This window comes from Crocuta crocuta, unplaced genomic scaffold, assembly GCF_008692635.1.
Source record: "Crocuta crocuta isolate KB4526 unplaced genomic scaffold, BGI_CrCroc_1.0 scaffold290, whole genome shotgun sequence".
NCBI classification, from domain to species: domain Eukaryota; kingdom Metazoa; phylum Chordata; class Mammalia; order Carnivora; family Hyaenidae; genus Crocuta; species Crocuta crocuta.
In genome coordinates this window covers 7,712,669-7,734,739 of record NW_027527429.1, presented here as the reverse complement: position 1 = coordinate 7,734,739, position 22,071 = coordinate 7,712,669, and the positions used below count along the sequence as shown (strand labels likewise).

The 22,071-nt window shown below is 42.2% G+C and overlaps 2 protein-coding genes across 2 annotated transcripts in view; one reads left to right on the top strand and one right to left on the bottom strand.

The window, feature by feature from the left end:
- Positions 1 to 16,743, bottom strand: part of PDE6D (phosphodiesterase 6D) — a 50,961-nt gene extending 34,218 nt beyond the window's left edge. Inside the window, exon 1 of the mRNA XM_077758538.1 lies at positions 16,454 to 16,743. Coding sequence (XP_077614664.1) covers positions 16,454 to 16,743 — 290 coding nt within the window. The remainder of the gene's footprint in view (positions 1 to 16,453) is intronic.
- A 351-nt stretch (positions 16,744 to 17,094) lies between these two features.
- COPS7B (COP9 signalosome subunit 7B) overlaps positions 17,095 to 22,071 on the top strand; it is a 23,968-nt gene continuing 18,991 nt past the window's right edge. Inside the window, exon 1 of the mRNA XM_077757936.1 lies at positions 17,095 to 17,274. The gene's annotated coding sequence lies outside the window, so the exon portion shown is untranslated. The remainder of the gene's footprint in view (positions 17,275 to 22,071) is intronic.

The following is a 22,071-nucleotide window of genomic DNA, read 5'->3' as shown; positions in this document are numbered from 1 at the left end:
GGCAGCTCCGAACACTGCAGGATACAGATGTCTTTGGTATCAGAGAATGCCAGCTCAGATGCTGCTGCTAGTGTTTTCCCCAGGTCAGAATTAGTTTACTCTTGGGGTCCCTGATTTTCTCTCTCTTTTTTTTTTTTCTTTTTTTTTTTAGGGAGAGAGAACATGAGTAGGGGAGAGGGGCGGAGGGAAAGAGAGAGAATCTTAAGCTAGCTCCATGCTCAGCACAGACCTGATGTAAGGCCCGATCCCATTACCCCGGGATCATGACCTTAGCTGAAATCAAGAGTCAGGAAGCTCAACTGGCTAAGCCACCCAAGCACCCCTGAGGTCCCTGATTCTTGATCTTTTATATATCCTTGATGGGTAAAAGATTTATTTACAAAAAGGGCACATTGTGTGACTAGACACACTATATTCTAGCTTAGTCAAACTTTTGGGAAATTATTGGACCACATCAAATTATATAAAATTGATAAAGCCACAATAATGTCCAAGTAACAGATCTAGTACCAGTTGAGGGTTGGTCTCTTCCACATTCAAATGCTAAGGTGTGTGTCCGGACCAGTTTAGTTAAGAGTGGGAAAACAGATCAGGCTAAGATTAAGGTTATAATCTCTCTTCTGAGTTTCTATAAAGTCTTCAAAGGATAAGGGAAACCTCACCGATTGCATTAGCCTAAGGATGGCTAAAAAAGGTTAAGAATTCTTTTTATTTTTAGGTTTTACTTATTTAAGTAATCTCTATACCCAATGTAGGGCTCAAACTAATCACCCAGAGATCAAGAGTCATATGCTCTTCCCACTGAGCCAACCAGATGTCCCAAGGTCAATAATTCTTAATCAGTGCTTCATTACTAATGCAGACAAAGTCCTAACTCTTTTGCATTTCTCAGAGCTTGCTTCCTAACAGTCCTGTCTAGCTTAGTAATTGCTGACAGTATAAGGCCAGGGAAAAGGTAAACAGTAGTTCTAGCCTTATCTGGCTGCTGGCTACATTCATTGCTTAAAGCTATTCCTCAAAGAAAGATGAGGCAGGGCAAAATAACTAATATTTGAGTACCTACATTCAATATATATATCAAGCATTGTAGGAAGAGTTGTTTTTCTTTTAAATTTTCCAATCTTATCTCATTTAATACTGACACCCACATGAAAAAGTGGTGCTCTCAGAAGTTAAATACCTTTCTCAGCAACCCACAGCTAGTAAATAACATAGCTAGCATTCAGAGACATGTCTACAGTATACCCTCGTAGAAAGACAGTGGCTCCAGGCAGCTGCAGGGTCCGAGGTATTTTTTGTGAGAACAGGTATCCAGAGCTGGGAGAGCTGAGGGAATTGATAAGAGGGTGAGAAAAGGCGGCTAGATCCCCAAAGATGCCACGGAAGTGGTCTTTTTGGCCTCCTAACAATATTCTCCTGGGGTATGTTTAGCAGAGAATGAGGATCATGTACTGAGCTACTGATGCTGTACCGATCCATAATGGATACAAAATTCTATTTATAATAAAACTTCCCTACTATAAGTGACATTCAAATATTATTTGAATTTGAACATTTCAGAATAACAATATCTTTCGAAAGCAGCCAAATATCTGAGTATTAAAAAGCAGACCTGCTTTTCTATCTTCTGAATGATACCATGAATCTCTGTTATTTGAAGGGGATTCAAGACCTTACAATTTGCTTTTAAGAACTGAGAACTTGCAGCATTGTAAGCAATCTAAAATTATGTTATTTGACATTAAAGGCTGATATGTTACAAAGGTTTTGATAAGACTTTCTGGGGTGCCTGGGTGGCTCAGTTGGTTATGGGTCCCATGCCTGATCCCAGCTCCAGTCTTGCTCTCAGGGTCATTCATGAGTTCAAGCCCCGCATTGGGCTCCAAGCCCAGCGTACTTAAAAACAAACAAACCAGCAAATAAAAAAAACTCACCCCCCCCAAAAAAAACCCTTCTTACCGTATTCAGAAGACATCAAAGGAAATGAAAATCTGAGCAGGGAAAGCATTTGGCGGTATGCTCCATTTTACAAAATGGAGAAATAATGCTTTGATCAGAAGAGCAGGGGTTAGCATTTAAAATCAATCCAAGCCAACTGTAGGCTTGCTCTGAGAGCTAGTTTGGAGACACGGGTTGACATCTTTCTGCAAACACTGAGTTAACTTTCGCATAATCAGCAAGATCAAACTATCATCTCTCAGAAATCGACACAGATTTACTAATATGTTTCTTCTTGCTACAGAAACAAAGGAATGATGTTCAGAGAGCGGTAAGAAGAAATTTATGTGGAGGGTAACGTGCAGCATTCTTTCTCCCTTTATCATTTCCCCCCAACCCTCCAAAAAGAGCTGTTACTGTTTACTCCTTTCTATTGTAATCATGCTAACCATCTCATTCACAAACCGAAACATGCACTGAAGTCCTACTGTGTATGCACAAGCTGTATTGAGGATTCTACAGCTGTGCTGCCAAAAATGTGATCCACAGACCAGTGATGCTGGTTCGTGAATCGTCTGTTACCAATCTGTGGCAAGGCTAAGTGTTTAAAAACTTTAATAGCAATCAAGCAGAGTAATTTGTTGATTCTAATAAAACTTCACGGCTTTCATTTTGTGTGTCATTTTTCTAATAACTCATTTTTATTTATTTTGAAAATATTGGTCTGTGAAGGATTAGAAGTAAAAACCTGGGTCTTTACCTGTGATAGTTTAAGGATTGTTCTAGATAGAAAGATAAGACCTCTGGTCCTGACATGGTCTCAGTATAATCCTGTGTGAATGTCCAATTTAAAAAAAGTCCTTCTATTTTCAGACATACACATCTCTGCGAGGCATATGAAGTTCAGGTTTTGTAAAAAACAGGTTTGGGAATGTTGATTTTTTAAAAACTATTTAGTGCTTATTCATTTTTGAGAGGGAGGGAGAGGGAGAGGGAGAGGGAGTCAGAGAGAGAGAGAGAGAGAGAGAGAGAGAGACAAAGGATCAGAAGCGGGCTCTGTGCTGACAGCAGCAAGCCCGATGCAGGGCTTGAACTCACAAACCGTGAAATCATAACCTGGGCCAAAGGCAGATGCTCAAATAACTGAACTACCCAGCTGCCCTATTTTTTTTTTTTTTTTAAAGGGTTATGAGTCAATAATAGGTTAAAAGAACAGAGAGGGGTGAGATGGGAAGGTAATGTCAAGTAGAAAGGGCAATTTGATAAAGAAGAGGAACTCAGAGGGCAGCAGATATAATTGAGTGCTATAACCCTGGGATAATGAAGTCAAGAGGGTAAATTAAGGTTTGTTGGAAGAAGAAAGACATTGAATCTGGTCTCTGCCATTCATCCCATTCTTCAGCCCCCAGATGCATGCTTAGTTGCTACATTTCCTAAAGACGGTATATTCTTGTGCTTCAGAGAGCTTAGCACACACTGCTCTACTCCGCCTACAATAAGCTTCCCACTCCCAGGATGTTCCTTAAAGCCACAGTGCTATGTCAAGCTCCTCTCTACTTGTGGTCCCTGATATCCCCTGAGGCAAAGCTATTTGATCCTTCTCAGTGTACCTGTACACTTGTTTACACCTGCATCACTGTACTTACCAGAATGCAGGTTAAATTCCATTGGCACAATATTATTTATCCCTTCTCAGTGCTCAGCACATACTTGGCACTCAAATATGTGTTGAACCACAATGAGTATCAGAGAGCAAGTCAGCAGGGTTGACTAGAATTCTTTTTCTCAGGATGAGCAACCAGAAAGCAAGGCTCAGTGAAGAGTATCCAGGAGCCAAACATGGAGAAGTGCTCACTAAGGACTCAGAAGGCTGTGGAAAGGGCAACTTAGAACTGGAACTCGGCAAAAACAAGAAGGAAACCAACCAACCAATAAACCCCCCTTCTCCCTAAGGAGAACAGCTAAGTCAGTCAGCCAAATTGCAGGTAAAAACACATTAGAATTTAAAAGCCCATTCTACATTAAGTTGAATTCATGACTTGGCAGAGTATCTGTAAATTATACATGGGCATGCAGTTCATTACTTATAGTTTGAGGAATTTCAAGGTAAGTAGAATTTCCATGCAAAGTGGCTGACTCCGCACATACTGATATATGCTAATACCTACTATGGTGGACTAGAGCAAAAGAAGGCAAAACTTCTAAACCAAGGTCACAGCCACGAAGAAAAACATCTCTCTCCTCATTCCTCTGGGCTGTAGCAGCTGCGGTGACCAGTAATAAACAAAGGGAGTTTCTATTTGATGGTATCCTAAGCATTTTCATCATAGGAATGCCTTTCTTTGCTGTTTCCCTAGTTTTGGGTTGTGGCCTTTTTTCTTTCTTCTTCGTGCTTTCCTTTAGCACTCTGCCTTTGTGATCTCTCCCCTTTCAAACTCACCTTCTGAACTCACTTCCTTAACTGACTCCCACTTTCATTCTTTTATTTTTATTTATTTATTTTTTAAGTAATCTCTACACCTAATGTGGGGCTCAAAATCACAACCCTGAGGTTCAGAATCATGTGCTCTGACTGAGTGAGCAAGGTGCCCCAAATCTTCATTAATTTTTTTTAAACGTTTATTCATTTTAGAGAGACAGAGAGACAGAGTGTAAGCGGGGTAGGGGCATAGAGAGAAAGGGAGACATAGGATCCGAAGCAGGCTCCAGGTTCTGAGTTGTCAGCACAGAACCTGACGTGGGGTTCGAACTCATGAACCACAAGACCACAACCTGAGCCAAAGCTGGACATTTTACTGGCTGAGCTACCCAGGTGCCCCGAATCTTCAATAAATTTTTAAAGATGACTTCTTTCAAAGCCCTTCTTCTAGGTTTATTCCACACTAGCGCTGGTCATACAGAGCATCCTGTACACATCCTTATGTGTATAAGAACTAATTCTAATTCACAGACACACATCTTCCTCTGCCCCAGAACTTCCCAGTGATTTTCCCTGTGGTATTTTTTCCTATTTGTGGGGAACAAGGTGAGAAAATATAAATGGATCCCTGAGAAACCAGGTTTCAGTATCCTTGACACATAATATGCAGCACTGTAATCAGTGGTGATGATATCCCTGTGAAATAATACTCTAGTCCTGGCAAAGGGGCTGTGCTTGGAAAGCATACAATCAAAATTCAAACTGGCCTGGGAAACAGTGGAGGCAAGTAATTCAGTAATGAGAAAAAGATCACTATTTGAAATATAACACAGTCTTCTCACTAGCAAAGTCAAATGAAACAAACTCTTTCTCTTCCAATAGGTCTATTACTCTACTGATGTGTGCGGTTATGTGCCCAAAACTCGTCAGAAACAAGCAAGAATAGACATAGCCCTAGAGATTCTTGGAGATCCACTTTGCATTTTATTTGCTTCCTGGAACCTCCTGATTGAAGAAGAGATAATACAAGGTCCGTTCCCAAAGGTGTGTTCCTGAAAGTATCAGCCACTATTTCTTAGATATTATTTGGAGGCAGAGGGATATTGCTTTGAATCCTACCAAAGCCACATTCAGAGATCTATGAATTTTATCTAGATTTTTAAAAGTGCTAGTATTGAGAGGGAAATCAACTTCCTCAAGTTATAACCCTCTTTTTAAAAATTTTATTTTACTTTATTTTACTTATTTATTTAAAATGTTTTATTTAGTTTTGAGAGAGAGAGTGAGCGAGCGGGGTAGGGGCAGAGAGAGAGAGAGACAGAGGATCCGAAGCAGGCTTTGCACTGATAGCAGAGAGCCCGACACAGGGCTCAAAAACATGATCCCCAAGATCATGACCTGAGCCGAATTCAGACGCTTAATGGACTGAGCCACCCAGGTGCCCCTAAAGATTTTGTTTTTTCAAGTAATCTCTACACCCAACATGGGGCTTGAACTCACAATCCTGAGATCAAGAGCTGCATGCTCTACAGACTCCCTCCTCAAGTTACAAGCCTCTTAAAAAATGAAAAGCAAAGGCAAAGATGATTTTGGCTTTCAAACAGAACATAAGTGTTATGTAGAAGGCTTCCTTTGCTATAACTCCAATACCTCCCAGAATTGTGGAATAAAAGCTTCAGATTTCTAAGCTAGAGTAAAAAAGAATCACTAAGACTCTGGCTTTTATTAATAACCTGAAACATGAGACCTACACATTTACAAAATAGAAAGCAGCCCTGAACTTTAAAGCAAAGATAAATAATTGAAACAATGCTATAGTAAGCATGATGCATTTGCAGAGCTATGGTTTTTTAACCAGGTTTAAAAATACATGGGCATGTATTATTTCACCTAAATTTCCTATCATCTCTGTAAAGCAGACAAAGCATTTTCCTTGTTTTATGGATGTTAAGCAACTTGCACAAAGCTGGATAGCTTAAATAAGTGATTTCTATTTTTTTTTTTTTTAAGTAATCTCTATGCCCAAAGTGGGGTTCAAACTCACCGCCCTGAGATCAAGAGTTGTATACTCTTATCAACTGAGCCAGTCAGGCACCGCAGTAATTTCCATTCTTTACTTTTATTTATTAAATTTTTTATGTTTATTTTTGAGAGAGACAGTGTGAGTGGTGGAAGGATAGAGAGAGAGGGAAACAGAATTTGAAACAGGCTCCAAGCTGTCAGCCCAGAGCCTGACACAGGGCTCAAACTCACAAATCGTGAGATCGTGACCTGTGCCAAAGTCAGACACTTAACTGACTGAGCCTCCCAGGTGCCCCTCCATTCTTTAATAAAGATCTATCTCTAAGCTACTTCTCATTCACTCATTTATTCACTTTTGAAAGTTTCTAAATGTTTATTTATTTTGAGAGAGAGAAAGCATGTGCGGGCAAGCGGAGGGGAGGGGCAGAGGAAGAAAAAGAGAGAAAGAATCCCAAGCAGGTTCTGTGATGATAGTAAAGAGGCTGAGATGGGGCTCAATCTTACAAAACCATGAGGTCATGACCTGAGCCAAGATCAAGAGTCAGACGTCTGACTGAGCCACCTATGCACTCCATCATTCATTTATTTTATTTTAGAGAAAGAGAAAGCATGCTCGAGCAGGAGGAGCAGAGGGAGAGAGAGAGAGAAGGAGAGAGAGAGAGAGAAAAAGAGAGAGAATCCCACACTGAGCATGGAGCCCAACATGGGGGCTTGATCTCATGACCCTCGGATCAGGACCTGAGCCAAAATCAAGAGTCAGAGGCTCAACCAACTGAGCCACCCAGGCTCTGAAAGCTACGTCTCTAATCTCTGCTTTCCTAGGTCACCAGATACCTTTAAAAAAGTAATCTATTCTTGAAGTGCCTGGGTGGCTCAGTCAGTTAAGCGTCTGACTCTTGATTTCAGCTCAGGTCAAGATCTCAAGGTTTGTCAGTTTGAGCCCTGGGCTGGGCTCTGTGCTGACAGCACAAAACCTGCTTAGGATTCTCTCATTCTGCCCTTCCTCTGCTCACACTCTCCCTCTCAAAATCAATAAATAAACTTAAAAAAAAAAAGTAATCTATTCTTGGTGATTTTATTTTCTCATCTATTATCCATTTTCAAATCTTGGCAGATTATAGTTAATTTGTTTCCTCAAATATCAGCTACTCTCAAAAAGATCACCAATGACCTATAAGGTATCACTGGATGTTGAGTCGAGTCTCAAATATTCATTCAGTCAATGAATACAATTTCCAGCAATTCAAAGAACTTGTTTTTGACCCTCATTCCTCCTCATTCTTGATCCTAAGACCCTGCTGAAACACTCTCATTCTGCATTTTTCACATCATCATTTTTCTTCCTCTGTGACTCTCCGGTGTCTTCAAAATTAAACTGCTCAACACCTACTCATCTTTCAAGATCCTATTCAAATGACAATTCTGAAGTCCTCCACAACACCTCCAGCAGCAGTCATTCTTCCTCTGAGACTCCACAGCACTTTATGCTACTAGGCATTTGTCACATTGTGTTCTGCCTGCTACTGTCCCTTTCTCTCTCCCTTATACAACTACTTTGGATATGAAAACTGGTTTATCATTTTGCATTCGGTTCACAGTTTACATGGCACTTATAGATCCTGCTAACAATGGCCAGTTAAGTGGCAGCGTAAGGCCAGAACTCCTCTGCTTTTGCTCTTTCCACAGAAGATGGCTGAAAAACAAAGGCTTACAGTTAAATTCCTCATCTCTTATTCCATGAAAGTGACTGCGTTAGATTCTCAGATTTAGCCTCTTTTAAAAAATCTTTCATTTAGCCAACAACCTGTCCATCAACCATCTTTTCCAAGTAGAATGACATCCAGGTAGTGGTGCCACACATGGTATAGTTATGCTCTCCGACAATCTGCCCATCCACTCTCTCTCCACCATGGAGGACACAGGGAGAAGGTGAATACAATTTCCAGCAATTCCAAGAACTTGTTTTTGACCCTCAAAGCCAGGAGAAGAGTCCCCTCTAGAAGCCAAATCAGATAGTATCTTGATCTTGGACACTCTAGCCTCGAACTGCTGAGACATAAATGTCCACTGTTTCAGCTACCTAGTCTAAGATATTTTGTTATAGCAGCTCTAACAGACTGATACATGCTGCTTAAAACTTTCTGGAAAATGTCCTTTTCAAGTAACTCTAATCCCAAGCTAAACCTTGCTCTCTGTAACTGAGAGCTGAGGAAAAATGAAGAAGACCACAATAGAAAAGAATTATTTTCAAGTGAAAAATAAATCTGTGACTTAAACACTAAGTCAAGTTTTTAAACTCAAAATCAGTAATACAGAAAAAAATTCTCTAGAGACATCATGGTATAGTGTAGAAAACGACAATTTATACAAAGATAAACCAAGGTTTAAATTAAGGTTCTGCCTTCATCTCAGTGATAACCTCATCAATCTTTAATTTCCCATCTATAAAGTGAGGATAGTAATGTATAGAGTTGTTGTGATAATGCAATAATATATCAAAGTACTTTGAAAAAACTGAAAAAGACTATAGGAAGGTCAGATATTATTAGCCCACCCCCTTTTCTTCTTGTAGCTATGTTTAAAGGGTTATTTACATTAGAGTTATTTTATTTAGTTCTCAGACTTCATCTAAATTCAGATACAATTGCTCTCCATGACTCTGAATCAGTGGATCTGCAATGCCCTAAACAGAATACTTCATCAATACTGAGTATCTAAGAAGAGAGTGCTCTGAAAAATAAAATGGAAATGATATCTTGTTTAATTATATCAAATCACAAAATATGTTTTGCCTATTTTAGGTGTAGCATATATCTGAATTGAAATACTTGCTGAAAAAAATCCTTGTTAATTAAGAATGACCATCACCAAATCAAAGAATTGTGGTGTTGGAAAAGGATTTGAGTCCTTCTGAAGACCATCTACTCTAACACCTTATCTGTTGCATATATAATTTCCCTTTGCAATACTCTTTTTTTTTTTTTTTAATTTTTTTACATTTATTTAGTTTTGAGAGACAGAGTGCAAGTTGGGGAGGGACAGAGAGAGGGAGACACAGAATCTGAAGCAGGCTCTAGGCTTTCAGCTGTCAGCACAGAGCCTGACACATGGCTCGAACCCAAAATCTATGAGATCATGACCTGAGCTGAAGTCGGATGCCCAACTGACTGAGCCACCCAGGTGCCCCCCCTCTGCAATACTCTTCACGGACAGGAGTATCCATGTGCTGCTTAAAATACTTTCTGGAAAATGCTTCCCCCCCCTCCCCCGCCCCGAGGTAACTCTAATTGTTAGAAACTGGGCTAAATAAACTTTGTCCCCTATAGTGTCTAACATTGAGTCTCATACTTCTCTGAGAGCAACACGGAACATGTTTATTTCTTTCTCTTTGGAATAGTGTTTTAAGCTTCAGAAGAGAAAACTCACATCCTTTGCCTCATTTTTTATCTTTAGGTCAAACCTTCCCACTTCTCAGATCATTGTATGTATGACATGTTTCCAGTGCCTCTCCTCTGGAACAGCTCCACTTAGCCATGAGCCATGATTCCCTCATAGACTAAACAAATTCTTCATGTGTGGGACTATTACCTTCTTCTTTTTTTTTTTTTTATGTTTTATTTATNATGCTCAACCGACTGAGCCACCCAGGCGCTCCAGGACTATTACCTTCTTTGCCAATCACTTTGATCTTTATGGACATTGGACTGTAAGAAAATAGATTTGCCCTTCTTCTCAGCTCCAAAATTATCAGCAGGTCAAAAGCAAAAAAAAAAGGACACTGCTCTTAAAATCTTAAATATTTGAATTTTAAGTATTCAAGCAATGATTGGCCTTTAAACTACCTCCCTGTGATGCTAAAGCTCAGGAATAGGGACAAGTCCCTACAATCAGAAGTCAAGTTCTCCTCTCTCATGGGAATTTGAGGATGCAGAATGCTGACAAGGAAGGCTTGTGAGCCAAAAGTGAGGTCAAGTTTAATAACCTAGGGCTGCCAAACCTCAGTACTGTTGCTAGCCCTTTATCAAATACAGTGACAATACAGCCAGAATTTTTCATGGGAGTCTTACCATGTTCTGTTCCATTTCTCCAGAAGTTACTATAATTTTCACTATAAACCATATATAGAAACTTGAAAGAAATTTAGAAGGTTTGAAGAAGACTATAAATATCTAATTATATTCCAAATTCTTCCCCAAAATGTGAAAGTCGGAATATCCATTTTAAGATTCTAAATAACATGATCAATAGGACATTATCTTCATTTAATCCATTCATGATAATAATAACTTCTCAGAGTCAATGCTTGAGGATCCTGGAAAACATACTATCAATCACAATCTACTTGAAGTTTATGACTAGACAATGTGTGATCCACAGTGTTCACTGGCTATATGAATGCTATGTTTTGGTTGCTTTCCCAGAGCTTCAGTTGATAAACAAAACTATATTTTAGAAAATCATAAACCTCAAACTCATTTTTAACATTTGGCAAAAGCATCTATTAGGGAATACTGATACTCAAGAAAAGTTCAACGTTCTACTATTTTTTTTTTTTAAGTAGGTTCTACACCCAGCGCGGAGCCCAATGTGGGGCTTGAACTCATAACCCTGAGATCAAGTTCTGAGTTGGAATCAAGAATTGGATGCTAACCAACTGAGCCATCCAGTGCCCCAGTCTGCTATTTTTAATAAGGAAATCTAAGTGAATGGAAGATCTAAAGCCAACTATTTTTGACTGGAAGTAAAGTCAAAGATCAAGGTGCTATGAGAAAGAGGATATGGGAGGTCCAGGACCAAACTATGGAGAGGAAATGCCCAAACACAAGTGAAAGTTACTTTCAGAAACCTGAGCCAAGCTAGCTCTTTTTCTGCTAAGCTGTCATCAATTGAAATGTAATTAGTTCCTAGAAAATAAGATAAACACTAGGCATACATATTTGTTTATTAACTAAATAATTTCTTCAAAGAGGCAAAACAGAAATATTATGGTTCCTCAATGAGAATAGAGAATAACAGCATGAAGGCATTGGTTTATCTCAGGAAAAAAAAATGGCTTTCCAGTAATATTAACATCATGATGTTACTAATTATTAATAAAACAAATAATAACAGTTAACATTTATTACTCACTATGTGCCAGGCACTGTACTAAGTACTTTATATATGCAGTCTCATTTAACACTCATAACAACCCTCTGAGGAAATTAACAATTTGAATGTTCTGTCTAGGGTAATGATGGTCAAGGTCTTAAGTCTGAACCCAGAGTCCACACTCTCAACCACTGCTCTATGCTCTGTTGTAGTTACACGTAAACTTTGTAGATACCAATTATTTTCCATAAAAGCTACACACATATACACACACAGTAAATGAAGTGTCCCTTTCCACCAACAGTTGCCAATACTGACTATTATTAATTGATCGATTATTTATTTATTTATTGTAGACTCCATGCCCAATGTAGGGCTTGAGGTGTGCCTGGGTGGGTCAGGTAGTTAAGTACCCGTCTTTGGCTCAGGTCATGATCTCATGGATTGTGGGTTTGAACCAAGAGTCAGGCTCTGTGCTGACAGCTCAGAGCCTGGAGCCTGCTTGGATTCTGTGTCTCCTCCTCTCTCTGCTCCTCCCCCACTCATGTTCTGTTTCTCTCTCAAAAATAAACATTAAAAAAATTAATAGGGGTGCCAGGGTGGCTCAGTCTGACTTTGGCTCAGGTCATATCTCATGGTTTGGGAGTTTGAGCCCCATGTCGGGCTCTAGGCTGACAGCTCAGAGCCTGGAACCTGCTTTGGATTCTGTGTCTCTCTCTCTCTCTCTCTCTCTCTCTCTCCCCCCTTCCCCTGCTTAAGCTCTGTCTCTCTCTCTCTCTAGAATAAATTAACATTAAAAATATTAAAATAAAAAGGAAAATCATAAGGAAGAGAAAATACATTTATAATACTGTATATTATAGTTATTGAAAAAATTCTTGTATAAACGGATCCATACAGTTCAAATCCGTGTTGTTCAAGGATCAACTATATTTATTTTGAGGAAGAGCAGTTCGAATAGGTAGAACAGTGCATTCTACAGACTACCCTAGAAAACTATTATAAGAGGACTGTAATGAGTTTATATCATGGAAAGCAATTAAAAGTAATTATCTTTGGAAATTATGAACATGAACATTCATTAAGTGAAAAAAGTAAGTTACAAAATAATGAATGCTTGTGATTCTATTTTTATAAATGCAGATACATTACATTAGCTACATTGAAAGGCTATATTAAATTATCAATAAAGGTCATTTCTAGGTGGCTGGAGTTTGTAATAGAAATTTAAATACCATTTTATTTATTTTGTAAAGACTATATATATTTTAAGTAATCTCTGCACTCAAGGTGGGGCTCAAACTCATAATCCCAGGATCAAGAGACACATGCTGTAACTGAGGCAGCCGGGTGCCCCTAAATATATTTTACTTTTTATTTTTTTTAAGCGGGCTCTATGCCCAGCCACCCAGGCACTCCCCTAAATACTATTTTAGACGAGATCGGGTGCGTTCAGGGTGGTATGGCCGTAGACCCTAAATACTATTTTAAAAGAGCACAAGAAGTTAGAGTTCTACCACATATCATTTGTGTAAATACATTCCAGGTGGATTAAAGAGCTAAACATTAAAAGAAATGAAAATATAGAATAACTAATCTTGGGATAAGGAAGGTCTTGTTTTATCTGTCTATTTAAAATAATTCACTTAATCTGTATGATTTATATCAGTTTGAATATTAAAAAAATGGATGGAAAATGAGAGTTGAGTGACTTGCCCGAGGTCAGGAAGGTCTTCTTAAGCCACAAAATGCAAAAGCCAGCGGAAAATATTGATGAATTTGAAATAACTTAAAATTTGTTTAACAAAAAAGGAGATTAGAAATATATTGCCAGAAAACAGTTGCAATATATAGAACAGGCAAATGATTGATATTAAAATAAAAAACGCCTATAAACCAATAAGTAAAAGCTTCAATAGTAAAATGGGTAAAACCAAAATTAACAAGCAATTCACAGAAAGGAAATTGCCAAACATAGAAGATTTTGCAACTACTTTAACAAAAGCTAATACATAATGCTTTACTAGGCATCAGGTGCTTTTTTAAATGCTTTAGCTATCAACTCATTCAATCTTCACAACATCCTAGAGAGAAGTACTATTTTTTATCCCTGATTATAGATGAGGAAATTGAGGGAGAGGTAAAAGGAGTTGCTCAGGAATACACAACTAAGAGTGCAAGGCTGGGATTCTAACATAGACAGTGTCTAGCTCTACAGTTCAGAACTCTTAGGCACCATGCTATATTACCTGTCCAGGGATTTGGTACCCAGGGAAACACAAATTAAAACAAGATATCATTTGTCTAAATTGGCAAAAATAAAAAAGACAGACATAGTCAATGTGGAAAGTGAGTACTGTCAACACTGTCAGTAGGAGAATATCGAGGCTTTCTTCTCGTAGAAAAAAACTCTTACAGAATCGATACAATGAAAGTTCAGGAAAACAATTTACCCAATAAAAGGTAGGCAATAGGTAGTTTGTTTTACTAAAGTATTAATTGTTTTTTCCCCGAAGGTAGTAGCAAATTTTAGAACTCCTTTATTTTTCTCTCTTAATCCTCAGATGTCAATCAAGGCTACCAGAGGATGAGCATCTTACTGGTCCTATGCTAACTTTTTAATGTGGCTGTTTCCTTTGAGATTTATTCAGCTCGGGTCAAACCTTCTCCAAATGCCTGTTTCTTTTTTTTTTTTTAATTTTTAAAAATTTATTCTAGGAGAGAGAGAGAGACAGCATGAGCAGGGGAGGGTCAGAGAGAGAGAGGGAGACACAGACTCTGAAATAGGCTCCAGGCTCTGAGCTGACAGTCAGCACAGAGCCCGACGTGGGGCTCGAACCCACGCACCGCGAGATCATGACCTAAGCAAAAGTCGGACGCTTAACCGACTAAGCCACCCAGACGCCCCATCTGAACGCCTGTGTCTTGATACACTAGCGTCACCATTGAACTGATTAATTCACCTGCCCTTCTAGTAGGCTGTTGCAGTTTCTGCTTTTTACTCTTTTCCCTATTTGTCCCTTAGCCTCTTTCTCACAGCTTCAAGAGCCCAGACTGAGGTGAGAAGTTAAACTTTCCCCTTCTGCTTTGTCTGAAAGCCATTTAAAAAATTCTTTCTTGTTTTTGGCAATACGTTAATTCCAATTGGACAAAAACGTTGCTTCTGAAATCTCCCAATTGTCCCCGGTCTCTGGCTTTACTGTCTACGGCATACCTGTTAGTAACAATACAAATTACTTAAAGGCAAAATAAAATTTGTGTCACAGCTTTTCTAACACTTCAGCCATCCCTATTTACTTATAGGTGCCATTATGAAGAGAAACACGGAAAGGTACATGAAGCTATAAGAGAGGCTGTGACTATGGGGCGCCTGGGTGGCTCAGTCGGTTAAGTGTCCGACTTTGGCTCAGGTCATGATCTCAAGGCTCATGAGTTCGAGTCTGGCATTGGGCTCTGTGCTGACACCTCAGAGCCTGGAGCCTGCATTGGGTTCTGTGTCTCCCTCTCTCTCTGTTCCTTCTCTGCTTGTGCTCTGTCTCTTTCTGTCTCTCAAAAGAAAATAAAGATTTTAAAAAATTAAGAAAAAGAAAAGGAGGCTGTGACTAAACTTCACCACTTAAAAGTTTGACAGTTGACCACAAATGGCAGTACGCATAGGTGACGATGCCCTCTTCTTTGAAAAGAAGCAATAGCAGGTCAGCTTCCGTTGGAAACTTCTCATTTGTACACCCAAAACATCCTGTAACTTTTTTTGCATTTCGCGTGCTCAAACTCACTACCAAGTTGCTTTCCGACTAGGACAAAGCAATCAACAACTGCAGGGGTGAAGCAGGCATTGTGAAAACACACAGGCGGCTCAGAGGACAGTCTCCCCCAAATCTCCGTTAGGGGAAGAGACCTAAAGTGAGGACTACAATTTTGCTGAGAGAGGAATTTAAGAATGTTCCATATTGTATGCATGGGGTGTAAAAAAAGAGATTAGGGGTCAGCAGGAAAATGTGAAATTGGAATGTACAGGATTGCATTTTTTCATCCGCATCCTATGGTTACAGATTAACACTCCATTAGGACGCGAGGCTTCGTCACTACGTGAAGGAGAGAAAAGGCTACGAAAGCGGCACCACAACAGGCCTGAGGCAACGATTTCTATATCCTGCTAATTCCTACCGTGTCCCCAACGTAATCAAATAATTGCTGGACAGCTCCACCCTGTCTACGCCTTAAACGCACCAACGCGGTCGAGCAGATACCTTCGCCAGGAGTCCCAGTGCAAAACCCAAACACCTCCAGGCATCTGACGCACAAGTTTGGGGTCCTCATTTCGCAGGACAGACAAGTGAAAAGCGGAGAAAGCAGCGGCCACCATCCACTGCCTCAAAAGGCCAAGACAGGGTTAAGATAAGGTCGATCCCGGACATCTCCTTCCCTACCTTCCATCGTCTCCAGACCTGGAAGGAGCCACAAGTGAGGCAGAGAAGTTGTGGAAACAAGCCGGGGGTGGGATGGGATGGGGGAACCCGGGAGAGTTTCACACAAGCATCTGTATTTGTCCCACACAAGGTCAGTCGCTCCAAGCCACTTTTTCCTGCTCCCCAGGGTGCTTCCCGCCAAATGGGCTGCTGGGCTCCGAGGCCAGCCCACCGCGCCCCCTCCGTCCTCCCCCGCGGGCCGCAGCCCCTTCCCGGCCTCTGGGTGCGGGCCGAAGCTCGGACCCAAGCTAGCCTCCCAGACACCCGTTTCCGACTCCCCGCGCGCCTCCCAGCCCAATTCCCGGGCTCCTCCGCCTCCGGCCCCTGGGGCTCCCATCAACGTCCCCTTCATCCCTCAGGACGCCCCTTGCCCCGCCTCNGCCGTTCCTTCCCTCGCCTCCCGCCGCGCTCCCGTCCGGTGTCCACCTGGCGCGACCCTCGCCCCCGGCCAGTCTCCCCAGCGAGCGACCGTCTCCCAAGTCCTCCCAGCCCCGCCCCGCTCCCGGGCGGATACAGTTTGAAGCCCCTCAGGATCTCCCTGGCCCGCTCGTCCTTGGCTGACATGATGCGGCGGCCGCCGCCCGCGGCTCTCCCACGCTGGCCCGGCGGAGCCTCGCAGACCGTGTCCAGGAGCCTAGGATGGAGCCGCAGCCCGGCCTGGAGACCTCGGGCGAGCAGCGGCAGCGGCCAGACCAAGACCGGCCTCTCCCTCCCCTCAGCTCCCGCTCCTGATCTCTTCTCCTTCCCCCAGCCTAGGAGCGCCCGCCCCGAAACCAATGGAAAGCCCGCCTCGCCGATTGGCATCCTGACCAGCCAATAGAAACACTCAGCGGCTTCGCGGGTGGGGGGACAACGAGCGTCGGTGGGAAGGGCCCTCCCCGGGAAGTCCGGTAGGACAAATTGTTTCTTAGGTCTTGTTGCCTAGAGTTTGCCCCAGCGGAGGGTTGGGGTCAAATCTGCAGAGGCTCGAGGAGCCCGCTCCTGCCGCTAGGCACACTAAGGTTCTGGGATGACTGCGGGTTGCACTGGGCGATGCGAAAGAGACTACATTTCCCAGCATTCCAGGAGAGTGCTCCGGAGACCACAGATCCCAGCACGCAACAGAGGCCCAGGGACTACAAATCCCAGCATCCCTTGCACCCCGTTCCTCTGTAACTTAGACTCCAGTGTGCCGCGCAGTGTGCGCAAATTCATAAACCGTACCTCCGCTTTGGGTGTTTCTGAATTCGGAGACTTCACACTAGGCGGGAAGACCCCCTTAACTCTCAGAAGATGACAGCCCACAGAGAGGTAACATCTGTTTACATGGAACTCAGAAATCTCCTGCAAATCATGGTAAGGCTGCAAACAACAAACAAAAACACTGATTAAACCATGGAAGATAATGTAACAAAATGACTCCTTCAAATTGTGCTTGTTTGCTGGTCTGGGGCGCTTTTTACTTGTTTTGCAGGGGTTTCTGGTGTGCTCCTGCGTTGGACTGTGAGAGATATCGATTGTATACTTAGAATATCCATACCGGAAGGAATATTAAGATAATTTGCCACTCCAACCCCTGTTGTTTTCCATATGAGGAAACTGAGGCCCAGAGAGGCGCAGAGATTGCCCACTGGCTACAGCAAGTTGGGATAGAGTTAGAATTCGGCCCTAAGTCTCCTGATCCGCAGTCTGGGCTGTTTATTTACACCACACTAAGGTGGCGATATTTTTAGCAGCATGGGTATGTGATGATTATTCAACTTGGTGAAGTTTCCCATCCAGGTTGAAATACCCAGAGGTTAGGTAAGCATTCATTTGGTGGATTTCCTGCAAGTGAAGGAGTGTGATGTTTATCTTCCAGTCTAGGAAGGACTTGGTGTTTTGATTTGCTCTTTGTTTGTTGCTCAAGGTGACATTTAGTGTGATTTCAGGAACTAGGTAAAATTGTACTGTAAGCTAAGGTTTCCTTAGAGATCTCCTATCTCTTTTCCTAGGCCTTCCTTCCTCTTCCTGTCCCCCTTTCACCCACCCAATTTTTCCTTCCACGTAATTCAACAAAGAGCCTTTTCAGGTTTCCGGTGAAGGGTGAAAGGCATTGTCACTGCCACAAGGGAGATAACTATCTGGTTGGAAAAAAAGGAGACTCTGCTGAGATTTAAGATGGGCTTCAATAAATGTCATAAGGGAAAGGTCATCGGAATGCCACAGAGGTTCTGATGGAAAGATTAATTCCGGCTGGCAAAACTTGATGGAGGAGGTGGCATTTGAATTTGAAGGATGGGTGGGGTTTTTTTTTTTCACTAAAAAACTTTATCCTAAAACATTTTTTGTTAATGAGGCATGGCATATGCAGGAGGGCAGTTTTTGCATACGTATGCGCCTGTGTCCCCGTCCCCCAACCCAAGATTTCTAGCACCCTTGTACCCCTTCCCAGTCAGCACTGCATCCACCCACCCCAAAAGCCACTCTTCTGATTTCTATTACCACAAATTAGTTTTGTCTTGAATTTCATTTAAATGTAATCATTTAGTGTATACAGTAAGTGTTATTTTCATTCATCAGTTATTTTTGGAGATTCATCCATGTTATATGTAACAGAAGCCCCCCCCCCTTTTTTTTAAATTACTGGCTAATATTCCATTGTATGTATGTAGCAGTATTTATATGTTCTGATGGGTATTTAGGTTGTCAGTTATCAGTTTCTGGCTTTTATTAACAAAGCTGCAATGCGCATTCTTCTAGGTTTCTTTTTGTAGACTGCACTCATTTTCTAGGAGAGGAGTAGCTGGCTTGTACAGTGTGCATATGATCAGCAACATTAGATATTGCCGGTTTTCTGAAGTGTTTGCGTCATTCTGCCTTCACCGGCAATGTAAAAAAACTCTAGCTGACTTTTATCCTTGTCAAAACAGGGTCTTATCAGTCTTTCTAATTTTAGTTATTTTGGCTAATTGTGGTTATCTTCTTTTTTTTCACTTTTTTTTCTTTCATAGTTTATTGTCAGGTTGGTTTCCATATAACACCCAGTGCTCATCCAACAAGTGCCCTCCTCCATGTAAATGTGGTATTTTACAGTTTCTTCTTACATGGTCTTTGGTATCGAACACCTTTTCACGTGCTTTTTGACTATTTGAGTGTCCTCTTTTGTGAAGTGCTTGTTCAAGTCTTTTGCCCTCTCTTTAATTTGGGCTTTTTGTCTTCTTAATGATTTGTAGTTCTTTATAAAGTTTGGGTATGGAGTTCTTTGATAAAGGCTTTGCAAATATCTTTTCCAAATCTGTGGCTTGCTTTTTGGTCTTGCACTGGTGTCTTTTGATAAACAGAAATTCTTAATGTAGTGCAATAGTTCAGTGTCTTCTTTTATGATTAGTGCCTTTTTGCATTGAATTTAAGAAATCTTTGCCTACAGGGTTGATAGGATTTTTTAAAATATTTATTTATTTAGAGAGAGAGTGTGAGCAAGCTAGAGTGTGTGAGCTGGGGAGGGGCAGAGAGAAAAGAAAGAGAGAGAATCCCAGGCAGGCTTCACGCTCTCAGCACAGAGCCCGATGCAGGGCTCGGTCCCACAATGGTGACATCATGACCTGAACCGAAATCAAGAGTCGGATGCCTAACTGACTGAGCCGCCCAGGTGCTCCAGGTTGGTAGGATTTAAACAGGCAAATATGAGGGAAGAGCGTTGCAAAAAAGGAGAGAGAGCTGGGACACCTGGGCATGCTGGCAGTGCAGAGCCTGCTTGGGATTCTCTCCCTTCCTCTCTCTCTGCCCCCCCCCCCCCATAAGTAAATAAAACTTTAAAAAAAAAGGAAGAAGAAGAAGAGGAGAGAGCAAGTTTGAACACAGACCCTGGTGTCAGAGAGGAAAGGTACATCTCTCGTGTTGGATGTGGGAAGGCCTGGAGTTCGGGCTGTGAGAAGGGGGCGAGACAAAGCTGGAAATGTGGAAATGTTGAGGGAAGCATACTGAGAAGGGCTTTCGCTGCAGCCTTGAAGTCTGGACATGATTCTGGAGGAAGTGGAGCCCTGCCAGGATATTTATGAACTCAAACAGAACTTAGCTGTCTTCCTTCCACCACCAAACTTGCTTCTTCTCTTCTGTAGCCCATTCACTTAACACCACCTCCAAGACAGCTCTGGCCTCCCCAGCCAGAGTCCTGGGTGATACCCTCCTCCCCATTCCTGCGTTCGGCTGGTCACTACGTCCGATAGATTCTGTGGTCTAAATGTCTCCCAACAATGTCCCTTCTTTTTCATGCCCAACTGCCACTGCCTTTGTTCAAGATCTCACAATCTTTTATCTAGACTGTATCCCCTCAAGAGTTTTCCTGGCCTCTAGCTCTTCGTGTATCCAATCCATTCCTATAGCAGCTAGTGTGATCATTCTAAAGTGGCAATCAGTCATGCTTCTCCACAGGTTAAAAATCCTAAATAGCTCCCCAAGACCCTTAAGGTAAAATAAAAACTCCTTTACATGGCTTACCCTTTTTGTGATTTTCTTGTCCATTTTTCCATGCTCAACCCAAGCCTCATTTCCTCTAGAACTGTGCCTTAAATCACCTCTCCCCACCTTATCTGTATCACTAGGGTGTCTATGGCCACTGTCTGTCATAGCCACACAGGTCTGTCTCGCTCAGGGTCTGTGGGCTCTCCCAAGTAGGAACTTTGCTGTATTAAGGTTTTTGAAGGGTATAGTGCCTTGCATATGGTTTATAAGACCCTGATGACCTGACTCCAGGTTGGTAGCCCTCATTTTTCACCCCAGAACCTTGGATTCCAGACACTCCAGGTTTCTTCTCTGCATTAGTATATGCTACACAGAGCAAACCTCTGTGACTGTGGTCTGGTGCTTTTTTGCCTTTATTTATTTATTTATTTATTTGCCTGGAAGATGCCTCTTTTCTCTTCCCCAACACACTCATAACACATTGAAACTTTTTTTATAAATTTTTTAAAAATGTTTTATTTATTTCTAGGAGAGAGAGAGACACAGCGTGAGCAGGGGAGGGTCAGAGAGAGAGGGAGTCACAGACTGAAACAGGCTCCAGGCTCTGAGCTGGCAGTCAGCACAGAGCCGGACGCGGGGCTCGAACCCACGAACGGTGAGATCATGACAAACCGTGAGATCATGACCTAAGCGAAAGTCGGACGCTTAACCGACTAAGCCACCCAGGTGCCCCAACACATTGAAACTTTCTTAAGTAGGTTTCATGCCCAACATGGGGCTTTGACTCACCACCAGAGATTGAGAATCACATGCTCTACCAACTGAGCCAGCCAGGTGCCCTACATTGAAGCCGTATGAGGGCAAGAAGCTTGTCTTCTCTTTATATAAATCTTCTAGAACACGGAAATTAGAACATCTTTTGAATAAATCAGTGAGTTGCTGCTAGACTCCTTTGCATCTGTCTGATTGCTGCACTCTAATTCACCAAAGGCAAACAGGGCTCTTCAAGGCCCGAAAGTCTGTGGTATATACTTTAAAGGAACCAGCTTAAGTGTTCAGCTGCCTAGCATTCCTAGCCATCTGCCGGGAGAGTTGCTAAGTACCGAATGCAAGGGCCACCTCTGTCATTTTGCTCACAGAACCATTGTTGGCTCAACCCATCTCTTGCTTATTTTAAAACGTATTCTCAACAGAGGTCACGGATATGGTTATTGGGTTCCAAAGCAGCCTTTGCCACTTACTGGCTGTTGGATTTTTAAGCTTTGTTAACTCATCTGAAAAATCGGAATACTGCTACAAGCCATAGTTTTTATAATTCAACAAGACAGTGTACACGCCTGGCACATGGGAAAACGGACAATAATCGGTAGTTGTTATTAGACTTAATGTGTCTTTTTCCCCCCGGGTGGGTAGCCGCAGTCGCCGTAGGGAGCTCCTGAGGGGTAGCTCGGCCAAAGAGGTGAATTTCGGGACCGGGATGGTGATGGCGACGGTTTGGGCCNCCCCCCCCGCGGGCTCCTCTCCCCCCTGCTTCCTGGGCTACGACCCGCCTCTGACCGTCTCGCCCAGGCCCAGGCCGCTCGGGGTCTGCGGCTGCCTACGCCGCGGGGGGAACCTAGTGTGGGCGGAACTCGAGTGCAGCTGCGGGAGGCTTCCGGGGGAGCCGCAAGGGCAACGGGTCGGCGGAGGCAGAAAAGCGTCGGACGCCGG